We start from the raw sequence: 23926 nt of genomic DNA on the forward strand, positions 1-23926 counted from the left end.
CCTGGCCACATGCAGCTGCCTCAAATTCCACCCCCATTCTTCTCCTCCCCACTCAAGTGCCTTCACTTACATTCAGCAACACCCCATAGCAGCTAGGAGCTGTGTTCCCCTCTGTCAGTTTCCGCTGGACCAAACACGGAGGCCGGAGTGCATGGCGTAGGTTTGTGCCCAGCGCAGTAACAACCCGGCTGCTGCTGTTTGGGGAGCCTGGGAGGCTCCAGCCTAGTCCCGAGGCCCAGGGCGGCCGCCGCAGGGAGAAGCCCCGGTCTCCGGGTCCCCGCCGTAGGGAGGCCGGGCCTGTCTCCTGCCGGAGGAGGAAGAAGCGGGCGGCCCGGGCGCCACCTCTTTCCTCTTGGGGGAGGGCGCTGGCATCCTCGCGGCCGCGGCTCGGGGGCTCCCGGAGTCCCGGAACTCCTCCCAGGGCCGGCGCACTTGAACTCCGGGAGTTGGCCCAGCACCTCGCCCCGCCGTCCTGCCAGTCTCCGTCCCAGTGCGGAGCGGCCCGCCGGCGCGATGCTGGCGCTGTGGCTGGTGGGCCTGGGGCAGAAGCTGCTGATCTGGGGCGCGCTGGGCGCCGTCTCCGTGGCGGGAGCCACTCTTCTCCTGAGCCTCCTGCAGATGGTGGCGAGGTGCGCGCGGCAATGGCAGCAGATGAGGGGCCTCCCCACGTTGCCCGGCTGCTACCCCTTGGTGGGACACGCGCTGATGATGAAGCCAGAGGGGAAAGGTAAGAGACGCGGGGGCCGGTGGGCTTCCTAGCCTGCGCGGACCCGCCAGCAGGAAGGCCCAGGGTGCAGGAGCTTCCCCGCCCCCCCACCTCCCCCCTACCCGCCCCGGGCTCAGCCGGGTCCGCACCTGCTCCCCGCCAGCCCCCCTTCTCATCAGCCTAGAGCACCACGACTTGAGGGCCGCTTTGGAGAAACAAGAATCTGTCCCCTGCTGGAGAGCGGGTTCCCAGTTCTATCCGGTTTGCCCTTACGACCCCTGATAAAATTGCTCCTGCCTCTGTTTCACATCAAGTTTTTCTTTATGTATAGGCTGGAACGCAGTATGTGTAAGCTGTCCTTCTAACTCTTCTCTTCTTTTCCCGCTTGGGAGCTGTTCCTATCTGTAAACACTGCCTGTCTGCTTTCTTGGCTGTTAAAGCCTAAGAGCAGAAACTTCCCTGGAGCGGGGAATGCACCTGAAAACAGTCCCATCATCCTCCACCCACCCACTGCCCTCCGAAAATCAGGGACTAGAGATTTCATCTGAGGCTTCCCTCCCTCCCCGCATCACAACATTTGACCACAACTTTCTAGCCTTCTTGACCTTCTTATTTGAGTTCTTTTAAGGAGGTTAGGTGATAACAGTGAACTAGGAGGGCAGGGCCGTCTGGCGAACTTAACACACCAGGTTTTAAAAGACTTATTTATGAAACAGTGCATTGTTTTTGTTTTTTGTGTTTGTTTCTTGTTTTTGTTAGGTTTCATGGATGAGGGGAAAAATCACTGTGAGTGAGAAAGTTCTCAGAAGCACGTGGTTTTACAGTCTCCCATCAGAGACAGTGAATTAGATCTTAGCACTCCGTTTTCATGGGTGTGCAAATGGGGATACCCAGGGTTCAAAAGATTTGCCCCAAATGACAGGTTCTAAAATGAGCCTAGGACCACAATCCAGTTTCGCCTCAGATTAATTGTAAATAGCAGTTTTACAAGTTGAACATTAACTCCAAAACTTGAAGTATTATTTCTTTTCTAGCCCTCCCCTCCCCCCACCCCTAACCCTCATGCTATCATTGCATCCTCACGGAAATAGATAAGGCCTCATGGGGCGGGAGTGACCTGGGGGGTGTTTACCAAAATATCGAAAATGTTCCCTGGCAGAAGAAATCCAAGTTAACCTTTCACCAATTAAACATCAACGTGACTAATGTTACAAGTTATCCAATACCGCATCTCGATGTCTGGGAATCGTGTTTGTAGAAATCATCTAGGTGGAAACTAAGAGCAGAGCTAACCTCTCCTTCTACCCTGAGACTTCATAGCATTAAAGAGTCACTGTGTGTTGGGGCGCCTGGGTGGCGCAGTCGGTTGGGCGTCCGACTTCGGCTCAGGTCACGATCTCGCGGTCTGTGAGTTCGAGCCCCACGTCGGGCTCTGGGCTGATGGCTGATGGCCGATGGCTCGGAGCCTGGAGCCTATTTCTGATTCTGTGTCTCCCTCTCTCTCTCTGCCTCTCCCCCGTTCATGCTCTGTCTCTGTCCCAAAAATAAATAAACGTTGAAAAAAAAATTAAAAAAAAAAAAAAAAAGAAGAGTCACTGTGTCGATATATAGGGCATCATATTCTTTTGGGAGTTTATTCTAAACATTGAAATCTCTAGCGAATGAGACCTGTTTCAAAATAAACTTGTGAGTCGATTGGAATATTTAAAGCAAGTCTCCCTGGAGTTACTTTCTAAGTGAAAAGAGTGACAACACACTGGCTTTGACGAAGGGGCTTTTTAATCCATCCACAAGTACTGGGTTTTGGCATCAGGCAAAGCTTTGCTCCGTTTCCGGCGTTGCAACCGAGCTGTTTTAATTTGAGGAGTTGTTTGAAACTCTCTAAAGGGGAAAGAGCAAGAGGAGAACTCCAGCAACGGCCAGAAGACATCGAACAAAATGGCAGTATCGACAATTTCTTGAACTGTAAATGGACTGAATCCTCCAATAAGAGCACATAGTGTGGCTGCATGGATAGGAAAACAAGACCCGTTTTTATGCTGCTTACAAGAGACTCGCTTCAGACATAAGGACACACACAGACTGAAAGCGAAGGGTTGGAAAACGATGTTCCACGCAAATGGAAACCGAAAGAAAACTGGGAAGCTACCCTTACACCAGACAAAATAGAGTTTAAAACGATGACTGAAATAAAAGACCAACAGCGTATTCATGATAATAAAGGGGTCAATCCAATAAGAAGATACGGCATTTATAAGTGTAAATGTACCCAACACAGAAGTACCAAGATGTGTAAAGCCAATATTAAAATTTTCTAAGTTAGAGTTTTTACCCTTAACTTGTAAGTTAATTGTATGACAGTTATTTTAAGGATTAAATTCAATGCATGCTATTTCCAGATCGCTGTCTGGAGCTCGGTTAGAGTAAGTTCCTTAACTGTCAGTCAAACACGGGGCCCTCCCTGGAGTCCAACATTGGGCTAAACAAAGTGGCTGGTGTCAGAATAGTCCAAGATATGTTGCTTGTTCTCATTGACCTTGTCTCTTAGGCAGGAGGCTGTGCTTCTGATTTTGTGGCCACTGTTCAAACTCCAGCCTCAATAATCTCACCTGGAGTTCTGCCCTTGACTTTCCATTGGCGTTTCAAACCAATTTCTTGCTTTTTTAGTCCATTATGTCAACACCTGCCTGCCCTAACTGTTCTCTGATATCGGACCTGTTACCTTCCAACCACAGGCTCAGATTTCCCTGTCTCCTCTATCAGGTCACACAAGGCAGGAAGTTATCGTGAGACATGGCATTCTGACACCGTTGACTTGACCCAGCTCTTCTCGTAGCAATTTTGACAACCATTTAGACCAGGCGACATTTGAAAGCAATATGGCGTAATGGTCAAGATGGAGCCCTGTAGTGTCTTACCGCCTTAAGTACAAAGCCAGGTTCCATCATGTACTCTCTGTGATAGTGGGCAAGTTTCATCAATTGTGACAGTAATCATGCCTTTCATTTAACTATGGTGAGGTGTAAAAGACAGTGCATCAAAAACGCTAACTCTAGCTCAGACATAGAATAACTTGCTGCTGTAGGGGCGCCTGCGTGGCTCAGTCGGTTAAGCGTCCGACTTCGGCTCAGGTCACGATCTCGCGGTCCGTGAGTTCGAGCCCCGCGTCGGGCTCTGTGCTGACCGCTCAGAGCCTGGAGCCTGTTCCAGATTCTGTCTCCCTCTCTCTCTGCCTCTCCCCCGTTCATGCTCTGTCTCTCTCTGTCTCAAAAATAAATAAAAACATTAAAAAAAAATTAAAAAAAAAAGAATAACTTGCTGCTGTAAAGGAATAGGACATAATGGATGTTAGCTCTTTTAGGATAATTATTACTAGGTTTCGATGTGCTGAAACCTGCAAACACTTAAAAAAGTCATTACTGGGGCGCCTGGGTGGCGCAGTCGGTTAAGCGTCCGACTTCAGCCAGGTCACGATCTCGCGGTCTGTGAGTTCGAGCCCCGCGTCGGGCTCTGGGCTGATGGCTCAGAGCCTGGAGCCTGTTTCCGATTCTGTGTCTCCCTCTCTCTCTGCCCCTCGCCCGTTCATGCTCTGTCTCTCTCTGTCCCAAAAATAAATAAACGTTGAAAAAAAAAATTAAAAAAAAAAAAAAAAAGTCATTACTATGTATTTAGTATTACATGGAGTGGACATCTGTGAGCTCCTGTCCTACTGCACTGTGCACAACCTGACCTGGGATTGGGTGAAGCCTGGGATTGGGTGAAGCTTAATGATGGATGAAGAGCAGGGATGGGCCGAGCCTGCGCACGTTATTGACACTGAAAAAGTGCTGAAAAGTTGAATAGTTTGTTTTTTATGCCATATCAATTTGTCCCTGGTGCCCAAATTCCCATGTCAAAACAACTCTGTCAAAGTACCTTAAGTACCTTATTAGTAGCCTCACAGTGAGGTTGAAATTAGCCTTGCTGTTGTCAATCAGGCATTCCCTTTGCCCAGGAGAAGCCCTGCGTCCACATCTGCCTACCCGCTAGCCTGACTCTCCTCACCCCTCCCTAGCTGGATTTTCCCAGCAGTGGAAGGAGGCTTCTGGTCCATTTCCTAACATGTAATCACTTGGCCAGCTGGGACTCCTATCCTCCCTTAACCTCATCTAGTTTGACTTGTGTTCTGAAAACATGCCTCACCTTTGCCAGGTTTTTCTCTGAGGCCTGGACCCTGTGTCTCAATTCTTCGGTCACCTGCTGTCGTTTGTTTCTACCCAGATGGCACTCATCGACATGGCATTTCTTCACTGAGAATTTTGCAATGGCTTGATCTCTCCTGAGGCCGTGCTGCATTCCCCAGACAGGGGCTTCGTGGATTTCAACACGGAAAGTGTTGACTCCCGAGTTTTCCACACTACTTTGATGCTGGAGTTGGGATTGATGGTCACCATTTCCCCAAACCTGATGCAAACGCCAGCCAGAAAGCGCAGCCAATGCCCCTAACCCTGGCTGCATCGAACTCCAGCCTTTTCCCCACCCCCAGCGGCTTCCTGTGGCCCCAATATACTCAGGTGATTCACAGATCTCACACACACTGGTGTTACTGTCCTAAAATACGATTCCAGTCTTGCCAATCCTCATCAGAAACTGCCAATGAGTGTATAAAAGCAAATCAAACCCTCCAGTGCTCCAATCTCCTCTCCCGATGATATCACCCCGTCTAATGTGGTGGCTGCACCTACAGGGAATTTCCAGAGTTTCATGCTTCTGCTCTGCTGTTTCTGTTGCTTGGTTGACATTCTCTCTCGACTCCTACTTCCCCTTTTCTGCCTATAAAAATACAACTCATGTTTTAATGCTCGAATACCATCTCCTTCATGATTTTTTTTTTTCAGTCCTGTCCATGAGGACCAGTAACTCCTCAGACCTAAACTTCTATCTTAGCAACCATTTTGTTTTGTCTGGTATTACAGAAGTGACCATCTCCCATAGTTAGCAGCTCCCTGAGAGTAGGGATCGGGTCCTTTGGAGGTACACGGTTCTTGTACATTATCTTACTCATAATTAAATTACCCTCACAATTCAGTCATTATAGCCTTTAACAGGGACAGTGTGGTGGACCTCGAAGATGTGAGAGACTTGGCAAATATTAAATGACTTGCCCAAAGTAAACAACCCAAAAGGCACAATAAGAAACTCACTTAAAATTAAATCTCTCCTCCCAGAATTTTTTCAGCAGCTAATTTGTTACACAGAAGAATATCGGCATTTTCCAGTGCTGAAACTCTGGCTTGGACCAGTACCACTCTTGGCCATTTATAATGCAGAAAACGTGGAGGTGAGTGTGTGGGAAATAGGATCACTTTTCCACTGTATATTCGATGGTGTGAGAGTCTCGTCCAAATAAAGATAGCAAAAATGTTCTTACAGTAAAACAAATTTTTTTTTAACATGTATTTATTTTTGAGAGACAGAGCACAAGTGGAGGAGGAGCAGAGGAAGAAGGAGACACAGAATCCGAAGCCGGCTCCAGGCTCTGAGCCATCAGCACAGAGCCCGACGCGGGTCTTGAACTCACGAACCATGTGCTCATGACCTGAACCGAAGTCGGATGCTCAACGTACTGAGCACAACCTACTGAGTGAGCTCAACCTACTGAGCCACTGAATTTAGTATATTGAGCATTTCACTAAATATTTTTGGCTATGTGGGTGCCATTTAATGCTTTCCAGATATAGTGTAAATATGGGGGGGTGGGTAGTAGCCTCTAGATGTCTGTGCATATCTGATATCAGGTCTAATACATTCTCCTTTTTTGAAAAGTCTACACAAGGATACAGTTTTATAGAGCCACAAATAGGTTATTCCACGAGGTGAGCACATGTTACCTGCCAGACATTGTTTTCTCAGTCTAAAAATATAGGACTAATAAAGTATGAGTGCTTCTCTCAAGATGCTCTGAGTCTCCTATCCATTACAAATGTATTACTCCAAGTTAATTCTCTTAAAAAAGAATGCTCATCTGATATTGATAGGGCAGATATCATTAATCCGTGCTGTTGAAATTGGGAGTATACTCCCAAAGAATACGTTTTACTTACCATTATGACTCTGGGGAGACTATCTTGTGGTTTGATGAGCAAAGGATTTGGGTCAGGGAGTAAAAATGGGGTAAGCAGGGGTTCTTTGCCTGGAACAAAATGAAAAACAGAATTTCCTAGGCGATGGCGCCGGCATGTGTCTTTCTTGTTGCCGTGAAAACGTGTGCTTCCTCTTGTACTGCACTGTAGCAGCCTGGTTCCGAGTAGATAATGAGGAGACAGGCATAGGATTTCAGCCATGGCTGACTTGGTGTGAGCAGGTTTGACATGTGTGGGTGGAGATCTATCCAGAATGCAGGACTAGGACAAGGAGCCCAGGCAGCACTTTGTGCTCAGACCTAAATGCTCATTCTTTCTACCTCACTTGGATTCCGGGGGGGTCTAATCATACTCAGGGCCTTCAGTGTTGCCTACATGCTGGGGACACTCAAATATGCACTTCTAGTTCAAGTCCTATCCTGAGCATCTCACCTACCTGCTTTCAGACCATAGCGACTTGAATGTCTCCAAGTCAACATGCCCACAAATGAACTTGTGACTTTTATCTTCCTAGACATGGTCATCCTTGGATTCGCCTAGCTCCTCTCCCCCGTCCCCCTACCCAGAGTCAATGACTCCTCTTGGTTCCTAGTTCATGGTAGGAGCCAGGGTATCGTCTTGGACATTTTCCTTTCTCTCAACTCCATTTGGTCCCCAAGACCGAATGACACTTGGATGTTCAACACTCTACTTGACTTTTTTAGAGGCACAGGAATAAAAATGAATCGCAGAGAAATAGTAGTTACGAGACATTACTTTAAAAAGTAGTGTTCCAGGGGCACCTGGGTGGCGCAGTCGGTTAAGCGTCCGACTTCAGCCAGGTCACGATCTCGCGGTCCGTGAGTTCGAGCCCTGCGTCAGGCTCTGGGCCGATGGCTCGGAGCCTGGAGCCTGTTTCCGATTCTGTGTCTCCCTCTCTCTCTGCCCCTCCCCCGTTCATGCTCTGTCTCTCTCTGTCCCAAAAATAAATAAAAAACGTTGAAAAAAAAAAATTTAAAAAGTAGTGTTCTGGGCACCTGGATGGCTCGGTGAAGCATTTGGCTTCGGCTCAGTTCATGATCTCATGCTTCATGAGTTCGAGTCCCGAATCAGGCTCTCTGCTGTCAGCACAGAGCCCACTTCAGATCCTCTGTCTCCCTCTCTTTCTGCCTCTCCCCTGCTTTTCTGTGTGTGTGTGTGTGTGTGTGTGTGTGTGTGTGTGTGTATGCACGCTTTCTCTCTTTCTCAAAAAATAAATACACATCAAGAAAAAGAAAGATAAGATGCTAAATTTTTTTAAAAGGTGGTCCTGTACTCTTATAATTGAAATTATTTTGATATCTATATATCTCTCAATTTTTTTTCCCTCTTTCCAAGGTAATTTTAAGTAGTTCAAGTCAAATTGACAAATCCTGTGTGTACAAGTTCCTAGAACCATGGCTTGGCCTGGGACTCCTTACCAGGTACGTCGTCGTCACTTTGTAAAGCCGTCTCGTAGAATCAGTTACTTCTGTTGGTAACTTGTGATGTCAGGAATTGGCACAAAGTCATCTTCCCATCCCGAGACCGTGCTACCAGGAAGCTGGGGAGGAGCTGGAAGGAAAGGACTGGAGAACACTGGGCTCTGACGGACAGGAGTCCAGCGTGTATGGTAACCTGTAGCCATGGTACTCGGTAATGGTGATGACCAGTGTCCTGAGAAGACTCAGGTCCTGGTGTGTGAATGGAGTAAAGGAAAGGAGCGTTTGGAACAGGCAAATCTTGAAGATCCAGTGAAAAGGGCAGTCAGCCCCAGCCAAGCATAGAGAGCACAAAAACCTCAGTCCTGGGGCTGGCGTCCAAAAACAGGACTCCATCCTCTGGGAGAGGGCCTACCAAGAGAGAGGCGGGACCCCTGTGGGTCTGTGAAGAATCCGAAGAGAATAGAGATCAAAGGAGAATCACAGACCATCGGGATCATCTGAGGACTGAGGTAGTAATCGAGGGGAGACAAAATATTCTAACTTAGAAACTCAGAAATTGAGACAAATTCTTCCCTTTGTCGAGTTTTATGAGGGCTCCTTTAAATACGACCCAATTTAGAAAAAGATCTGAAATACCCACATTCTGTGACTATATATGAGTCTTTGTCATTCTGACCAAAGCACGTGAGAACCTATAGGTTAAGCTGTTTCGGGAGAATTTTGTTGAACTGGCTAAATTTACACTCTGTTTCTCCTCTTTTATTTGTAACCATGTATTGTATTTCTAGTACTGGAAACAAGTGGCGATCTAGGAGAAAATTGTTAACACCCACTTTCCATTTTACAATTCTGGAAGATTTCTTAGATGTCATGAATGAACAAGCAAACGTATTGGTTAATAAGCTTGAAAAACATGTTAACCAAGAAGCCTTTAACTGCTTTTTTTACATCACTCTTTGTGCCTTAGATATAATTTGTGGTAAGTCTCAATGATTTGTTTCTAAAGGTACGGTGTAGCGTAGACTGGCCCACACAGAAACTAACATTCCATAGGGAAGGCCAAGGCGGGGATTGGAAAGGCTCCTGGATTGTTCAGGATGGTCCCGTTGCTCAGCCTGAGAAGCAGCCTGAGAAGCAGCAGCCCCTGCTAAGGCTTTGGGCAGGATTGTCACAGAGCCCACATGCCAGGAAGGTCAGAGGGAAGGAAGCAGCAGCAGCACGAACAGGGAATAGAAGGTACAAGAGAAAAGGGGGAGAGAACAATTTCAAAACCTACAAGAACCGAGCAGGACCTACGTCTTCTTTTTAAGGGGTGGTCGCTGGAAAATGAACGCAGGATAGGTGATGGAATTGAATGGTTGCTTCTTGCCTCTATTTTACAGAAACAGCCATGGGGAAGAACATTGGCGCTCAAAGTAATGATGATTCCGAGTACGTCCGTGCAATTTATAGGTAAATGAAGTCCTTCGGATTGTCTTTAAAATGGTTCTTGATTAGGGCTTTGAAAAGGATTGCTGATAATTTGTGAGTGTCTTTTTCATTGTTTCAAAAGGAAACTTTATACTGAAATTAACCCAGTCGTTTAAGCATGTATTTGAGCCGTAGACGAACGGTTTTGTAAATGATAGCACACCCAGATGATGCCGTAAGTTAAAACGATTATTTTATAATATGTTGAGGGATTACATTATGACACTAAGTGCTAAAGGCAAAACCAGATTTTTGGTATGATAACCACCAGGTATAAAGAATTATTTATAGAAGGAGGGGCACCTGGGTGGCTCAGTCAGTTAAGCGTCTGACTCTTGATTTCCGCTCAGGTCATGATCTCACGGTTTGTGAGTTCGAGCCCTGCATCAGGCTCTGCACTGACAGAGCAGAGCCTGCTCGGGATTCTGTCTCTCTCCCTCTCTCTCTCTCCCTCTCTCAAAATCAATGAGTAAACATTTGAAAAACATGATTTATAGGAAGAAAACACTGGAAGGCACTATACCAAAATATCAGTCGCGGTTATTACTGTTTGCGTGCGTGCGTCTCTTTTTCTGACTGTGTTTTGTTTTTGTGGCTGTTCATTCTCCTTTCCCATATTTTCTGCTGAGTATGTATTATTTTTTCATGGAAATCATCAATTTTTACCTTGAAACTGGCTGGCAGTTATTCAGCTATTAAGAGTCAGGGCCAGGATTTGATCTGACACATCCTATCTTGAAGTTCACTGCTCATTTTATCTTATTTTAATAAATGCATACGGAGCGTCTATAACCTGCCATCCACTGCACTAGTCCTGACTAGTTGTATCGCCTCACACAAATAGGAAGAAAGCAGGGACACACACAGTGAAACAGATGAACGTAAACATAAATTCTAGTAATTGCTTAGAAAGAAACGATCAAGTTGACATTAGAGAGGGAAAGAGGGCTACGTCCTACGGGTGAGTGGTCGGCAAGAGCCTCTCTAAAGAATTGGTGTCTAAGCCCGTCTCGAAGGAGGAGATCACGCTAGAGGTCTGGCTGCTCTCTTGCCGGACATGACAAGGGAGGCACTCGGGACAGCTGTGTGACACATGGGTATTCAGCGAGCACTTCTCTGCAGAAGGGGACGACCAGTTGCTTTTCTGTCACTCTGGAGGCGTGATTAAGCAAATGAGTGGATATTAAAAACTGGCAGATTTCATCCCAGTGGGTGATCCCAGAGCCACAGCGGCAGATTTCATCCCAGTGGGTGATCCCAGAGCCACAGCGGCCTTGGGAGGTCAGGAACTCTTTCTGGAGAAGGAGAAGCAGGCCTCAGGTGCCCGTCTAGTCCGGATGTGTTATAACAAATGCTTCCTTCTGCTAATGAAACCATTAAAATGTTAAGCTTCACTGGACGTGTAAAAGCCCGTGCATTCATTGTTGAGCATGAAGCACAGGGCTGTTAGTAGCCTTTCGGATAAGTCCTCCTCATTCCCGTATATTTCCCTCGTTAAGAGCAGGCATTGAATAGGTGCTGAGGAAAGAGACATTTCCGGTGTATCGGCTACCGTATTTTTATCCCATTTACAGGATGAGTGATTTGATATCTCGAAGAATGAGGATGCCGTGGCTCTGGCTTGACTTTTTGTTTCTTATGTGTAAAGAAGGATGGGAACACAAAAGGAACCTAAAGATCCTACATAATTTTACCAATAAGGTAAGTCCTCAATTCATTTTTTTTAGTGTGGTATAATATAAAAATTTGCCCTTAGAGCCGTTTTCAATGTCCAATTTGGGGGGCTTTAAGTACATTCAAATTGCTATGCAACCATTGCTACTATCCATTTCTAGGACTTAAAAAAATTTTGTTTTAATATTTATTTTTGAGAGAGATACAAACAGAGCATGAGAGGGGGAGGGGCAGAGAGAGAGGGAGTCACAGAATCTGAAGCAGGCTCCAGGCTCTGAGCACTCAGCACAGAGCCTGATGCGGGGCTCGAACCCATGAGCCGTGAGACCATGATCTGAGGCAAAGTCAGATCCTTAACCGAATGAGCCACCCAGGCACCCCATAGGACTTTTTTAAGTCCAAGATTTGTGTGCTTTTGTTAATATCCTCAGTGTAGGACCATGAAGCCTGAGTCTCATAAAATTTGAATTGAATAATGGAAAAAAGTAGGCAACCTGACTACATTTCAATGTATTTAGTAATTTTTTTTAATGTTTTTATTTATTTTTGAGACAGAGAGAGACAGAACAGGAACAGGGGAGGGGCAGAGAGAGAGGGAGACACAGAATCCGAAGCAGGCTCCAGGCTCCGAGCTGTCAGCATAGAGCCTGACGCGGGTCTCGAACTCACGGAGTATGAGATCGTGACCTGAGCTGAAGTTGGATGCTTAACTGACTGAGCTACCCGGGCGTGCTTTAGTAAATATTAATTAAGCAGTTGCTAAGTGCTAAAACTTTGCCAAGAGTTAGAGATATAGTAATGAGTAAGACACGTATGTTCCCTACTCTAAAGTAGGTTAGTTTAGTAAGGGAGTTTATTAAAATGGCAAAATGAGGTATGAGCTATGAATATTTATTAACAAACAAGGTGCTATGTTAAAAGAACATAGAGACAAGTATTATGAGGGTCTTCTGGAAGATGTTCATATTAGACAGTAGTTTTCAAAGGCAAAGGGCCTTTCTAGTATCATTTTAACTTAGAAAAGATTAAAATTAACTGGATGTTCCTATTTCCAATTCAAAAATTACAAAGCGATCATGATGTTGTTTTGGTTATAGGATGCCAGTCTGTGTTAAAGATGCATATAGGGCAATCAACCAGGCTGTAGGAGAACTCTAGGGTACCATCTAGTAGACCGTTACACCCCACTGGAAAGTCTGTAAAAACGGCACTTGAAAATTCTGAAACTGTCTGACAATTAAATTCATGTTTACAAGTCTTATCAAAGAATGCCATAAAATGTTAACAGGCAGCTTGACTATATTTTTACAAGAGCCTAAGTTGTGATTGAGATAGCAAGGATAGGAAAGGTTTAGAAAAAATAAGTTAAAGAAACTGGGATATTTGCACAGGAGAGTGTATTGTTAGATTATAACAAATTCCAAATCAAAGCATATGATGGTTTAAATCACAGGTCATCTCTGAACGGGCCAAGGAACTGAAGAGAGATGAAGAACATAGAAGTGGTGACAAGGACTCTTCCCCCTCCAAGAATAAACGCAGGGCTTTTCTTGACTTGCTTTTAAATGTGACTGATGATGAAGGGAACAAGCTAAGTCACGAAGAGGTTCGAGAAGAAGTGGACACTTTCATGTTTGAGGTATTGTATATCATCATGTTATTTTCAGCTATCATTAAATAAATTCCAGCTATTTTTTTTTAGAATCTATAACATTATTTTTTAAAAGTATAATGAAATTTTTAAGTAGCTTCATAGAGCTAAGGAAGGGTCATCAGGCTAGCATTAAAATTTACACAATTTAAGAACCTGATTAAGTATCAGGTCAACTTCCGTGTTCAGGAAAACCTTTGAGTCATGGTGGGTACGGCAGAGACACATTTTTTTTTTCCCCTCAAGAAAATCTAAGGTCTGTCAGACTTTTCCAAGAAGAAGAGCGGCCAGCAATTGCTGTGTTCTTTTTAGTCTGTGAAACCCACTAGTCTGTTTGTTCACTACGTCCTTTGAAAGAAGCCCGTTTGCTTCCTGCCTCTGCCAATGAGTCCTTAGCTACTGCCCTGAGCTGCCCTACCTTAGAAAGAGAACAAGAGCCGCCCCATGGACAATTTAACCAGTTTGAGATTCTCAAAAAAAAGATCTTCCAGTCTTCCCGTAATAATAGTAATAATAAAAGATGCAGTTTTTTACAAAGAGAATTCTAACTGTATTAAATATCACAAGGGGTGAGTCTCTCAATATATGTGGATTGCCAGATAGAGATAAAGAAATGGTTTTTTTTAAGCACCGCGTGGTAATATGTTGGAAGCGGAGGTGAGCAAAAGGCATCCACCATTTCCGATGGCTCAGCACATGCTCACGGGTGTGTTAGCTGCACCCCCCGGGGCCGTCTAGATGCAATGCTAGAGCACATCCGTCCTTTCCTCCCGAGGGAGGTCGGTCTGTGTCCTGTAGCTGAAAGCGGGTCGCGTTAAGCGTCTGTAGGCTTGAGCTCTCCTCCCGGCTCTGTGCTCACTGGCCCTGTGAGATGCTTCCAATCATCCCCGATCTCTGTCATCGCTTTCCTATGTGTACGACAGAGAGATGGGCTAGGGCAGTGATTTTTAAACTTCTTTTTTTAAGCAGAGCGCTTTACCGGAGAGAAATTTTATGTGGAAAATGGACACCCACGGAGCTGAAAAGTGGAGAGGTGTTAAGCATGTAGGCTCTGGGGCCAGATCCCCCGCCATAAGCTGTCCTAGAGGTGTAACCTTGGGCGCCTCATCGAGCCTTTCTGGGCCTCGGTGTCCTCATTGTTCGAGCACGGGCCTCACGGATTAGATGAATGCTGTTTTCAGGTGTACCAACAATTGTGCCCAGGAAGCATACCGTAGATCTTGGCTATTATTATTTGATGTTGAAGTGGAGAGACCTTCTCACATCTCCACCCTGTATGCACACACATGCGCACACACACGTACATGCATATAAGCGCACACACATGCATACAAGTGCACACACATGCATACAAGTGCACACACATGCATTGTCATGCATGCACCTACACGTACACATACATACGTGTGTAGGGCATGCAAACATCCCTCTCACCTTCGTGGAGACAACCAGCCTGATGATCTCTTTCTTCCAGTTTTAACAGTCTGAAATTCTACATTTTCTTTTTTCTCCTTTGCATCAAATAGGCATACCACAAACTATCACGTCGTGACCTAACGTGACATCCTCCATAACGTGGATGCAGGCTCTTGGGGCCATGCCTTTAACTGCCTGGGAGCCAGTCATTACATATGAAGGTTTTTACCCCTACCCCCTCCCAGCAGCACGCTCCTGTGAATTCCATGCTTAGTTTCGCTCTGGGTAGCAGATAAAACAAAATGGGAAGCTCTGTCTTGGTATTTGATCTCTAAAATGTGAATTATAGTACCAAGTATTTCATGAAGCTCTGGGGAAGAACAGTCATGTTAGTTTCTGCACCTAGTTAGTGCTTAGTGTTTTGCCTAGAACTTGGCAAAATTAAATGAAGCTGTTAATCAACTTCTTGCTCTGGAGAATTACTCAGAACTGCATATGTACTCCCTGGGTACATACCCATACTCAATGGGTAAAGCCTACCTTGCAAATAGGGGAAGTGGAGAAGTACAGTTCTGGCAAGTTGGCTCAGAAAAGCCGGACTTCCTCCCCCCGCCCCCCACTTCAAAACTGTCTGGCCTACCCCGTTCCTTGGAACGCCCGCCCGCCCCCTTATCAGCACAGCTGAGCCACTTCTTACCAAGTAGACAGCTCCATGTCATGGTCAAGTGTCCGTCTACGCAGGAAGGGATTGTTTTATAGGTTTGTTTGTCACCAAGGTGAGATGCTGTATGGGATTAATTTGTTATGTTCTGGAGTCAGATTGCAACTGTCAGATCCAATTCAAAATGGAGTCATCCAGTCCGATCTTCTCTATATAGCTCTGCTCTTTAAGCCATGTTTCTTCTCACCTTTGTAGGGCCATGACACGACTGCAGCAGCAATAAACTGGTCCTTATATCTATTGGGTTCTTACCCAGAAGTCCAGAAACACGTGGACAGTGAACTGGAGGAAGTGTTTGGTATGTTTGGCCCCAACATTAGCGGCTCTGTGGGTCCCACGTCCGCCGAAACAGACGCCATTCATGCTCATTCAGGATGTGCTGTAGGACCTGTTGTAAAGTCAGTGTAATAAGCAGGAAGCCTCCCTTATGGGATCCCTTCCAGTACTGTCTCCTTTGCAAGGCCTCCCCTGTTCACTTACAGGCATTGGCCAACCACCTGGCGTGTGACTGCCCTAGGCTAGACACTGGGGGTGCATAGATAAATGCTACTGTCTCCAAGGACCTCACTGCTTACTAGATGAAGCAGCTATTGTCCATAAAATATGGAGACCTGGCTGTGCACTTGGGTGATAAGAAAAAGGTGATATTTGGGAGCAGTGGGGAGCAGGTGATGTTAGTGAGAGGGAATCCAGGAGAGCTGTTTCCCATAGGATTGCATATGGCCACAAATGAGAGGAAAGTTGGGTGAAGCGGAGAGGCCATCCTTTCTTTTTTTTTTAATTTATTATTTTTTATTTTTTTTAATATGAAATTTATTGTCAAACTGGTTTCCATACAACACCCAGTGCTCATTCCAAAAGGAGCCCTCCTCAATACCCATCCCCCTCCCCCCCCCTCTCACCCCCCCCATCAACCCTCAGTTTGTTCTCAGTTTATAAGAGTCTCTTATGCTTTGGTTCCCTCCCTCTCTAACCTTTTTGTTTTCTTCCCCTCCCCCATGGACTTCTGTTAAGTTTCTCAGGATCCACATAAGAGTGAAAACATATGGTATCTCTCTTTCTCTATAGGACTTATTTCACTTAGCATCACACTCTCCAGTTCCGAGGTCATTATTTCTATTACACAACCAGCAATCAACAGGTGAGGAGTCCTAGGCTGAGGTCAATAGGGATGTCACAGAATCTCAGTCTTGCTCTTTTTTTCTCTCTGTTCTTCACCATCTTGGCTTTTGTGCCCTTGATTGTTGTTGGAGGTCTCGTGTGTATCTTCAAGACGAAAAGGAAGGGGAGGAGGGGATGAAGGATGTATTAGTTTCCTGTGCCTTCTGTAATACACTCTACAAGCTGGGTGGCTTAAAACAACAGAAATTTATTTTTTTCACAGTTATGAACACGAGAAATCCAAGATCAGTATTGCTGAGCCGAAGTCAATGTGTCGGTGGGGTTGTACTCCTCCTGGAAGCTCTAGGAGAGAATCTGTTCCTTCCCACTTCTGGTGGCCACCAGCCTATCCCTTGGTTTATGGCCACATCACTCAAATCTCAGCTTCTATTTCACACCCCCTTCTCTTCACTCTGTGTGTGTGTGTGTGTGTGTGTGTGTGTGTGTGTGTGTGTGTCTGTCTGTGTCTGTGTGTCTGTGTAATCTCTCTCATCCTCTCCTATAAAGACATTTGTGATGGCATTCGGAGCCCAGATGAATAATCCAGAATAATCTCCCTGTTTTTATATCATTAACTGAATCAGATCTGTAAAGGTACCTTTTCCCCAAACAAGGTAATATTTACAGGTTCCAAGGATTAGCACCTGACATATATAGGAGCCATTACCAGCCGACCACACAGAGGCTATGCATTGTGCCATCAACTTTATCCTTTGTTGAATCACACATCACGTGGCTCCCATAGCTGGAAGGAGAAAATGAAAGATTGGGTCGACCGGCTAACAAAATGGTGTCTCTTCATAGAGAAGAGAAGTGGGGAAGGAAAAAACAGGAGAGGGAAGACATTCTAGAAAGAGGAGAACCAGATGGACAATGGCACAAAAATGGAAAAGTTTGGAGGACAGTAGTGAATCGTGAGGGGCAGCTAGAATTTAACACATGTGGTACAATGTATTGAGAGATGAGGTTGGACAAGTAGTTTTGAGTTCGGATTGTGTGAGGCCTAGACATCTCAAGAAGGAAGACTTTATTTTGTAGACTGGAGGCAATCTTAACTTTTTGGCTCTGTTTCTATCGTCATTTTATTTATTTTTTTTCTGTATTGATTTTAATTCTCTCATATTGCCTGTGGTGAGTAAACTTGGTTTTTCAGAAGCTCACAAGTGTTTTTGGAACATGTTCACGTTTCGTAACCTCTGCGATGTCCAGCTCGTTGCTGTTGTACTTTTTGCTGTTGATCTCACGTGATTAAAGCATCATTATTAGTAGATGGCTTATTTGGCCACTTCTCATGTTTTCTACTGATTGTCCCTCACTTTTTCTTCTATCCCCAGTATTACTTCTAAAATTTCATGAGCAACTCATCTTTGGGTATTGAGTTGCAGGTATAAATTCCTCTTGTTACACATAAAATTAACCATTTATCGGTGTGTATTTAGTTTTATTGTAACAAAGCCACTTGTGCCCTGTTCATGTTTAAAGTCAAGCATCATCTTTTCCCTCCAGTGAAACAAAAAGAAAATTTAAAAATAAACAGGAACAAAATTACAATAGAGAATGTCAATCCCAAATACGGTCTTACAGGCTCACCGAGTCTCCCATGGAGCGGTAGGGCTCAAGGCACTAGGAGAGAATTTTATTTCTAAAGTGTCATGTTAAACTATAAAGATTTCCATTAAACATCACAATTAAACATGGCTGAAGGAGAAGCCATGTTGTCAAGATGCCCACTTCACCGACCCAAACATGTGAAACCCACCCTTCCCTGATCTAGAAATGCATTTTTTTTTTTTTTAAATTAAAACCAAGAGAAAGTAACCAGATACATTCTGGTAAATGCTAACTGTGTCCATAATCACGTAGAGACACAAAGTAATCTCTGAGCCCAGTACTGAGGAAAAGGAGGAAAAGAGCTAGAATTCTAGGCACTCCCACGTGGGGACCGGGCACCCACCAGCTTCCAGCAGAGCTAAGACAGCTGAAGGTTTTTCTTTTTTCCCCATGTGTTGTTTATATGAAGTTTTGGTTGAGACAGAAAAAGTTAAGAATGAATTAAGAACAGAAAATGGTAAGAGTTTCTCTTCCTACTGTATTATGCTCAAGGTATTGCCCCCCGCCCCCCATCCCAATAAGTTGAGAATCATTGTGTAAAGGAGGAGAAAGAGACTTCAAGAACAGCATGGCTGAGTACAAGGGGGCTGGAGAAAATTAAGACAGGAGATTGGAATCCATCATCCTCATTCTATTCTCCATTAGTGTGTTCTCCTCGTCCTCCACCACCACCACCACCACCACCACCACCACCACCCCCTTCTCCATCATCCATGGCAGGAACCAAGTAGTATTGCGATGGGTTTTACCAAACATCATCTTAGACGTCCCTTCCTAACTCATCTGTACCTCCATCAAGATGGCCAGTAAGCCAGAGAAAGAAGCTCCCTGGTTCCTCATGCTCCCTCTTCCTATGGCTTTATTTTGCATTTGACGTGAATGTTTTATCCAGTCCTTTCCGATTCCCATTTGATTTCAGTCGATTTTGAAGATGGATCACGCTCTCATCTAGATGAAATTCTTTGGAGAGAACTTTGTTTTTGAAGGAAGGGTTTTTATCAAAGTGAACATCTGTTCCATAACCTGATTTAATATCTTCCAAATCTGTCACTTCAACTCTGGTCAGATAATGCAGTGCCTCTTTGTCTTCCTCTCCAAGGAATACAGATCTGTGGGTGGCTGTTACCCCAACTGTTGTTACCCCAGAATTTGGGATCTTGGCAATCATTTCCAGCTTGCTTTGAAAACATGCTCAGTGGCGTTTGTTATATTTCTGTTCTACTTTCAAAATCTCTCCACTGGCTTGTTCCTTAAGTCCCATCTGTACTGATTTCATTCCAGCTGCTCCTTGCTGTTCTCATTCTTCCTTTGGTAAGTCCAGGGAGGTTGATGTCTCTTCTGGCCGGAAGGCAAGACCATCTTAGTTTCTTTGTTGGACACAGGAGCAAAAGGCGATTAGGGGCCATGCTGTGGGGAAAGTCCAAGAATCTGGCTCAAGAGAAGATGCACATCTGGAAGCTCTGAGAACTCAAAATTAACCATTTTAAAGGAGATGAGTTCGTACATTCACAGTGTTGCACCACTTTTACTCTAATTCCAAAGCATGTTCAGCACCCCAAAAGGAAACCCTGTACCATCAATCAGCCACATCCCATTCCCTCTTCCTCCAGCCCCTGTCTCTGTCAGCCTCTCTGTCTCTGTGGATATACCTGTTCTGAGCCCTTCCTATAAATTCAATCATTCGGTACGTGGCCTTTTGTGTCTTGTTTCTTTCACTTAACACATTGTCTAATTTTATTTTGATTATGTATAATATTAGAAATCCTACTTTGGCTGTAGGTATTTAACATCCGGTGCTTGGATTAATTCCTTGTTGATGTCCCGTTCCCCAAGCCCATATGGTTCTTTCATGGTCATCTCGTGTATTTACTTTGATCAGGGAAGTCTGACCGTCCTGCTACCGTAGAAGACCTGAAGAAACTTAGATACCTGGAATGTGTCATTAAGGAGAGCCTCCGCCTTTTTCCTTCTGTCCCCTTATTTGCCCGCAATCTTACTGAAGATTGTGAAGTTGGTAAGAACTCTATGATTAGAATAATAGGGAAGATGGAATTTTTTTTTTAACATCTGTCTTGCTCCATTCTAATGGCATATTGTCTACTTCTTGACAGCGGGTTACAAAATTGTGAAAGGCGCTCAAGCAATCATCGTTCCCTATGCACTGCATAGAGATCCAAGATACTTCCCAAATCCTGAGGAATTCCAGCCGGAACGGTTCTTTCCCGAGAATTTGAAAGGACGCCACCCATTCGCATATGTGCCTTTCTCTGCTGGACCCAGAAACTGTATAGGTTTGTATCCATCAGAATTGGTTTGATCTTTCCAGCCCACGTGGTAGTGGGTTTCTCAGAATACTTTCTTTTCCTTTTTTAAATTTTTTAACGTTTATTTATTTTTGAGAGAGAGAACACACACGCAAGTGGGGGAGGGGCAGAGAGGGAGACACAGAATCCGAAGCAGGCTCCAGGCTCTGAGCTGTCAGCACAGAGTCCAACATGGGGCTCGAACCCACAAACTGCGAGATCGTGACCCGAGCTGAAGTCGGACGCTCAACCGACTGAGCCACCCAGGCGTCCCCTCACAATAATTTCTTTGAGATGTGATGTCTCCTAGGCTACGGTCTCTTAAAAATTGGTTTCTTTTTTCTTCCACTTCACTCTACATTATTGTCTCGAAAAAGATTGTCATAAAGTAGAATAGTTTGCTAGGGCCACCATAACAAAATACTCCCAACTGGGTGGCTTCAACAACAGATATTCATTTTCTCATATTCTGGAGGCTGCAAGTCTGAAATTGAGATATCAACAAGGTTGGTTTCTTCAGAGATCATTCTAAACCTTGGCTTATAGATGGTCGTCTTCTCCCGTATCTTCCTGTATCTTCCCGGTCTTTCCTGTGTGTGTCGTATCCTGATCTCTTCTTTGTATGAAAACATTAGTCAGATTGGATTAGGGTCTATCCATATGAGCTCATTTTAAGTTAATTAGGCTCTGTAAATACTCTGTCTGCAAACACAGTCACATTCTGAGGTACAGGGTAGGGTAGGGCTTCAACATACAAATTTACCGGGACAGAATTCAGTTCATAACATACAGCACAATCAGTTTCATGGTAGAGTTTTAAAATACTGTAGATTTGGGGTCCATGTTGAATGTATTTTATATGGTAGAAAATGTATTTGTAGCAGTTTTATTTAACCTAATGTCTACGTTTGTTGCTTTTAAGAATCGCATTTGGCAAAACAGAAGCAAAGAATGTTTACCATATGGCCAGCTGAAGTACTTAAACAAAATGGATGCACATCACCATGCATTATACACACTTTGGCTTTAGGATCTCTAGCATTTTATGAGGATGTAAATGCAGGTGTTAGTAAAATGAGGTCAGATTTAAATGGATGAATCTGAAGCCTATTTGGTGACTCTGTAGTAAATTAAATTAAAGGCCCAATAAGCCATCTACAGTAGTGATTCTCATGCTTCAATGACCCTAGAATTCATCTGGGATTACTGCTAAAATACAGATACGTGCCCCACCCCAGCTATTGGGCTGCACTGGGTAGGGGCGGGGAAGGGGGCTTAAGAATCTTCATTTTTAGCCAAGACATCAAGTAACTCTGCTTCTCCTTATTGTGAAAATATAAAATTGCTTGCTTCCTCTAATAGGACCAGTGATTTCTCACCTTTGAGATCTATGTATATTTAAAGTAATGCCATTTTCATTAACTTGAAGGTCAAAAATTTGCCACAATGGAAGAAAAGGTCGTTCTCTCCTGCATCCTGAGACATTTTTGGGTAGAATCCAACCAGAAAAGAGAAGAACTTGGTCTGGCGGGAGAGCTGATTCTTCGTCCAACGAGTGGCATCTGGATCAAGCTGACGAGGAGAAACGGAGATGCGTCCTAACCATAGTTCTGGGCTGTGCCCTTGTCACGTGAACGGTCTTTCTTGAAGGGAACTGGATTTACGATTTCTAGATCTGGGTTCAATACTCTGAGTCCCTAGACCTATTTTTTTCTTGTCCCCACTTCTGTTGGGATCAGGCTCCCCAAAGAGTTTTTATATTTGCATCACGACCATAGGTCTTAGCCCCGGTCTCGATCCCCAAAGTAGAGTTAACCAGTGACAACACCCAAGTAAACATATGATAGGTTTCTCAGCAGAGGGATCCACAGGCCAATTCAATGCAATTGGCACACCGAAAGAATATAATTTAATTGAGATTCCAGAATTTTTTAAAGGTATTCTTACTGACTGGGGAACATGTATATGCATGTATACATATGCATTTAATTTGAAAAGGGTGGGTAATTAAGTACTTAGACCTAAGAAACTCAAGTTTTAAAATTATATGAGTGACATCAAATATGAGAAGAAGAATTATTATGGCACTTTTCAGATTATATTGCCTGGACTTGATAATTTTTAAGTTAACTCATGAGTTCTGTTCCTGTTTCCCTTTTGACCAGGTGCCGATAGCCGTGACTTCATTATCCATAGCATCACAACTAGCCTTATATATCATACACAGTTGGGAAAGACTCCTCTCGGTAATTTCCAATCCCCCACAGTGCCTCAGAGGTTTGAGTAATGGCTTTTGGGGCTGGGAGGACCTGAGAACTTAACTAGTTATACTCCCTTTTATTCGAAGTGTCTGAAATCAGTGAGAAGGTAAGTTTCTGCCCAGAGTCACGCCGCTGGTGGGTGACAGGGCTGGAAACGGAGGTCTGTGCATCTCTCCATTCCCACCGTGATAAACTGCGCTGTGTTATGCTCTTATTTGATGGAAGTCAGGTCTGTGGCTAGATGTGTCCTTAGAACACAGCTTTTTCTGCCTCCGATTTTGGGATATTTCTTCTTGAGCTCTTCCATCATTAAAGGGAAAGAGAAGCCACCCATCTGTATTTAGTAACTCAGGAATATCTCACTTAGTTTGGGGTTAGACTTCCAGTAAATTCAGTCCTCCAGAACATACCTACCCAGCTGATAACTGACATTCTCTGAGTTCTAATTCCGTAGGCAATATCTGTATCCCCTCAGTCAGTGCCTTTAAAAAGTGACTTTTAATGAACATAGTATCATTGTTGCTTCAGTTTTCCCAAGGCAATAGCAGATAGAAGCAACAGAGTAAGAGGATGGAATTTCTCTTCTTCAATGGCTGTCCCAGGGAGAGGTTGCAAACCAAAGCCATTTGCAAGCGCTTCAGGCTGAGTCATTTAGGGCAGGGTCAGCAGCTCTACCCACTTTACTATCCCAGGGAACCCCAGTGTGGACAACCCAGTGGCTTAGTTGATGAGAAAAAGTCAAGGAAGTATATGATACAGTTGAAAAAGGTTCATAGCATATGCTTAACTTTGTTAACTAGAAAGTGGATATATGTACAAAATCTTATTTCCAGATGACTATGGATAATCAAAGTTTTATTCATGGAAATTAGTATTATTTCTCAATTGTATGCATTTAGATTGAAAACTTGCTTCTTTCTCTTTTTCTCTTCCTTTCTCTCTCTCTCTCTCTCTCTCTCTCTCTCTCTCTCTCTCTCTCTTTCAGTGGCCCTGCCCTGGATGTGAAATTAAAGCAAAACGTTGCTTAATGTTACCTTTTGGCCTGAGATCTTCATGTAGCTCCAGAATAATTTGTTATTTGTGTTTTAATTGAAAATTCTCATAACCATGTTAGAGGGAGAATGGACTGTATATCAAAATGCAGATGCTGATTTTTTTAAATAAGAGAATAATCAAGTATCTATGACCCTATTACTCGTCTAACTGCTGCTTGAAAGAGGTATCTCAAGAAAAATAAATTACATTTTAATTATGGGTGCTATATTTTATTCTGAGAATTGATGTTCTCTTGGAATGTAGATAGCTTTAAAGGACACATTAGCGGGTGACTGATTGGTAATGAGTAATAAAGGAAATAGCACTTTTGAACTGGTATCATCACTGCTACG

The 23926-nt window shown here is 44.2% G+C and overlaps 2 protein-coding genes and 1 pseudogene across 3 annotated transcripts in view; 2 read left to right on the plus strand and 1 right to left on the minus strand.

The window, feature by feature from the left end:
* The first annotated feature begins 68 nt into the window (after positions 1–68).
* On the plus strand, positions 69–23788 carry CYP4V2 (cytochrome P450 family 4 subfamily V member 2). 2 transcript variants are annotated; one of them, XR_015249969.1, is made up of 12 exons: positions 69–727; positions 5914–6026; positions 8185–8270; positions 9059–9249; positions 9653–9722; positions 11315–11441; positions 12868–13053; positions 15398–15500; positions 19854–19988; positions 20086–20265; positions 21707–22523; positions 23524–23788. XR_015249969.1 is itself a non-coding variant. In XM_025933023.2 (11 exons), exons 1-11 carry the CDS (start codon positions 514–516, stop codon positions 21877–21879), a joined length of 1578 nt encoding a protein of 525 aa, XP_025788808.1. In that variant the 5' UTR covers positions 69–513; the 3' UTR covers positions 21880–23788. The 2 variants fall into 2 exon arrangements, 1 of the variants encoding a protein (XP_025788808.1); XM_025933023.2 differs by having other exon boundaries at positions 21707–23788.
* LOC112869823 (protein SET-like) lies at positions 18606–19365 on the minus strand (annotated as a pseudogene).
* Positions 22415–23926, plus strand: part of KLKB1 (kallikrein B1) — a 36118-nt gene continuing 34606 nt past the window's right edge. The window contains exon 1 of the mRNA XM_086703259.1: positions 22415–22523. The gene's annotated coding sequence lies outside the window, so the exon portion shown is untranslated. The remainder of the gene's footprint in view (positions 22524–23926) is intronic.

Source organism: Puma concolor, chromosome B1 (genome assembly GCF_028749965.1).
Source record: "Puma concolor isolate L17-30 chromosome B1, mPumCon1.1.hap2, whole genome shotgun sequence".
Taxonomy (NCBI): Eukaryota; Metazoa; Chordata; class Mammalia; order Carnivora; family Felidae; genus Puma; species Puma concolor.

Coding starts and splice junctions, on each gene's coding strand:
- CYP4V2 (XM_025933023.2), top strand. CDS start 514: ATGCTGGCGCTGTGGCTGGTGGGCCTGGGGCAGAAGCTGCTGATCTGG. Junction 9,250..9,652: donor TGCCTTAGATATAATTTGTG/GTAAGTCTCAAT, acceptor TCTATTTTACAG/AAACAGCCATGGGGAAGAAC. Junction 20,266..21,706: donor TGGACCCAGAAACTGTATAG/GTTTGTATCCAT, acceptor ATTAACTTGAAG/GTCAAAAATTTGCCACAATG.